The sequence below is a fragment of the Oculina patagonica genome, unplaced genomic scaffold (genome assembly GCF_052425735.1).
Source record: "Oculina patagonica isolate OP01 unplaced genomic scaffold, crgOcupat unplaced1729, whole genome shotgun sequence".
Taxonomy (NCBI): domain Eukaryota; kingdom Metazoa; phylum Cnidaria; class Anthozoa; order Scleractinia; family Oculinidae; genus Oculina; species Oculina patagonica.
Window position 1 is genome coordinate 1 of NW_027557770.1, and position 2747 is coordinate 2747.

General features: G+C 41.2%; 1 protein-coding gene across 1 annotated transcript; it reads right to left on the minus strand.

Annotated features, from left to right (window-relative positions):
• Positions 1-812: 812 nt before the first annotated feature.
• LOC144640051 (receptor-type tyrosine-protein phosphatase C-like) lies at positions 813-2625 on the minus strand (the record flags this gene model as incomplete). Its single annotated transcript, XM_078499282.1, has 3 exons — positions 2366-2625; positions 1232-1367; positions 813-962 (listed from the first exon to the last, which is right to left on the minus strand). Coding segments are annotated over exons 1-3 (546 nt in total), but the record flags the coding sequence as incomplete, so codon positions are not given.
• Positions 2626-2747: the final 122 nt, after the last annotated feature.

Below are 2747 nucleotides of genomic sequence, written 5' to 3' on the forward strand. Positions count from 1 at the left end.
GTAAGGGTGCGTTTCTTTGGGAAAAATCCAAATCCGGATTCTTGATCCAAAAACGGATTTTGCGTTTCTTTACCTATATCCGAAAATGGATTAATCTTGGATCAATGACCTGAAGAATCCACACTTCGAGTGGATACATCAGATCATATCTGAATCCGGATTTTTAGGATTCATGATCCGTACGTTTCTTTGGGAAAGGATTCGAAAAAAGTACCTTGGCCCAGCGGTCATTGCTGTGAAAATACAGGTTCGCTCTTTGTAAACACTGCCATACGGAAAGTTTTAGGCGGTTATTTCGATCAAAATACAAAAACATTTCACGATAAAAGGAAACGGTAGCTTCAGATAGGTATGTAGTATCTGATTTTAAACGGGATACAGGTTTTCTAGAACAGCCACTGTGTGCCTACGGAAGTTGTATCCTTTTGAAATTGTCACGAGTGAAATTTGCACTGATCATTTCGCAATCATTTTCGCTCTCAGATGCTTTCTCGCCACATTGTGCTTAACGCTAAAGAAGATCTACTTCGACGTGTGGTTTTTGTAAAAGATTTTGTATGCTTAAATTATTTTAGCTAGGATACATTCGACGAAAAATAAATTTGTGCTGATATTTTATGTTCTGTGCGAAATGTGTTTACGGGGTTGTCATGGCAAAAAATCCGTTTTCGGATTCTTCGTTTCTTTGGGAGCAAAGTATCCGTGTGATCTGAGATCAATGATCCAATTTTGGATTTTCCCAAAGAAACGCACCCTAAGTCTGGAGTTCCACGGGAAGACACACGTGAGAGGACTACTCATGCGGCACATACCTTAAATTCCGCTACCAGAAGTGAGTCTCCACTATCAGGATCCACGGTGTTCAAAATGCGTAACTTCTCTGGCAATTCACGAACAACAAACTCTGTAGTGCCACATGTGACATATTCCATCAGAGCGTCATGAATAAATATATACTGTGCCTGTTAAACAAAAAGATAATAAGTAACCATCACAGTAAGTCCCACACACTCTTGGCCTTATCACTTTTCTTATTCCGGAATACAAATAAAAGAACAATTTGAAAAGGGAATCCCAAAAGAACGCAACTTTGCATATTTCAAAAACCACATCTTGTAGCGGTCTTTTCATCCGTTGTCTACAAGAGAATCAGTGTCGAAACACTCAAACAATCAAAAACTTTGTTGATAACAACACGGGGCTAAATGTATGAGTTTTTCACCGACCATACCTCTGTTTGCACCATAGAGCTTCTTTGCTGACGAATGTGGCAGACAAAACCGTAGATGTCTACCACCCCCTCAGCAGCTATTTGGTCCAACATGGCGTCAAGCACAATGTATGTCCCGGTTCGACCTACGCCAGCACTGGCAAGATAAATGACACATGTCAATAATATCAGAAAGATGTTAATCATTTTACCCCGGAAGTGATGTCATGAATCACGTTACTTGCGCTGCGCCGTAATCTAATTTAATGACAGAAAGCCTAACAATATAATAAAATTTGGTTTGTATCTGATCTTAAAAAAGTTGGTAAAAACGTATAAAAACTGAATTTTCGGTAACTCTCTGTTACCTTCATCAGAGTTAAAATTGGTTCAGTTTTTGCATAATAAGTATTTTATACACCGCCGGTCTCTAGGGATGTTCCCAATGTTAAATAAACTTGTGGGAAATGCACATGCTCATTCACACAGTTAATGTCCTGGATAGAATGTAGCGCTTCTAGGAATAGGCGTTGTTGCCTATTGTTGACATTTCTTTCTAAAATTTCTACATAATCCGGATGAATGTCATGGTCTGTTGTTTCCGCGTGAAATCTTATTGCGCTTTCGTTATTAGATCTTGTGCCAGGCTTGTGCTCTGCGCCGCGCGAATTCCATGATCTTTTGCTCTCTCCCACATAGGCAAAATCACATGTTTTGCATTTGACTTTGTACACAATTCCCTTGATCTGATTTGTGGCGGGGCGGTCTTTTGGTTTCTTAAAGATACTGCCCAGTGTTTTAACAGGCTTGAAAGTGGTTCTTATGTTTTCTCTGCTAAGAACACGTCGAACTCTCTCGGAAACACCCTTTATGTAAGGGATTGAAGCGTGACCCCTTGGACTCTCTTGACTTTCTTGGTTTTCTGGCTGTATGGTTTCTTGAGCCGAAACAAGGCAACGATCGATGAAACTTTGGGGGTATCCGTTGACTTTAAGGTCACCGATTACTTGTTGTTTTTCGCTCTGTTTCCGCTGAGAGGTCGAGGGAAGATATTTGGCACGATCCATTAGTGTCTTTACTACAGCTCGTTTGCTTTGCGCGGGACTATGTGACTCGAAGGCGAGATATTTGTTTGTGTGCGTGGGTTTCCTGTACACGCCCACTTCCACTTGACCACTCGCAGATACCGTGTTACTTGTATCAAGGAAAGCTATGGTTTGGCCTTCCGCGCCTGTAGTCGGCATTTCTATCGTGAATTGGATATGAGGGTTAATGGAATTCAGATGGCTGTGAAAAACTCTGATGTTTTCACTCTTTAGGCACGCATTAGAGTCGTCAACGTAGCGGCGCCACCAGCGCGGTTTTACTGGTGCAGAGGCTAAGGCCTTTTCCTCAATCTCTTCCATGACATTCATCCGGATTATGTAGAAATTTTAGAAAGAAATGTCAACAATAGGCAACAACGCCTATTCCTAGAAGCGCTACATTCTATCCAGGACATTAACTGTGTGAATGAGCATGTGCATTTCCCACATTG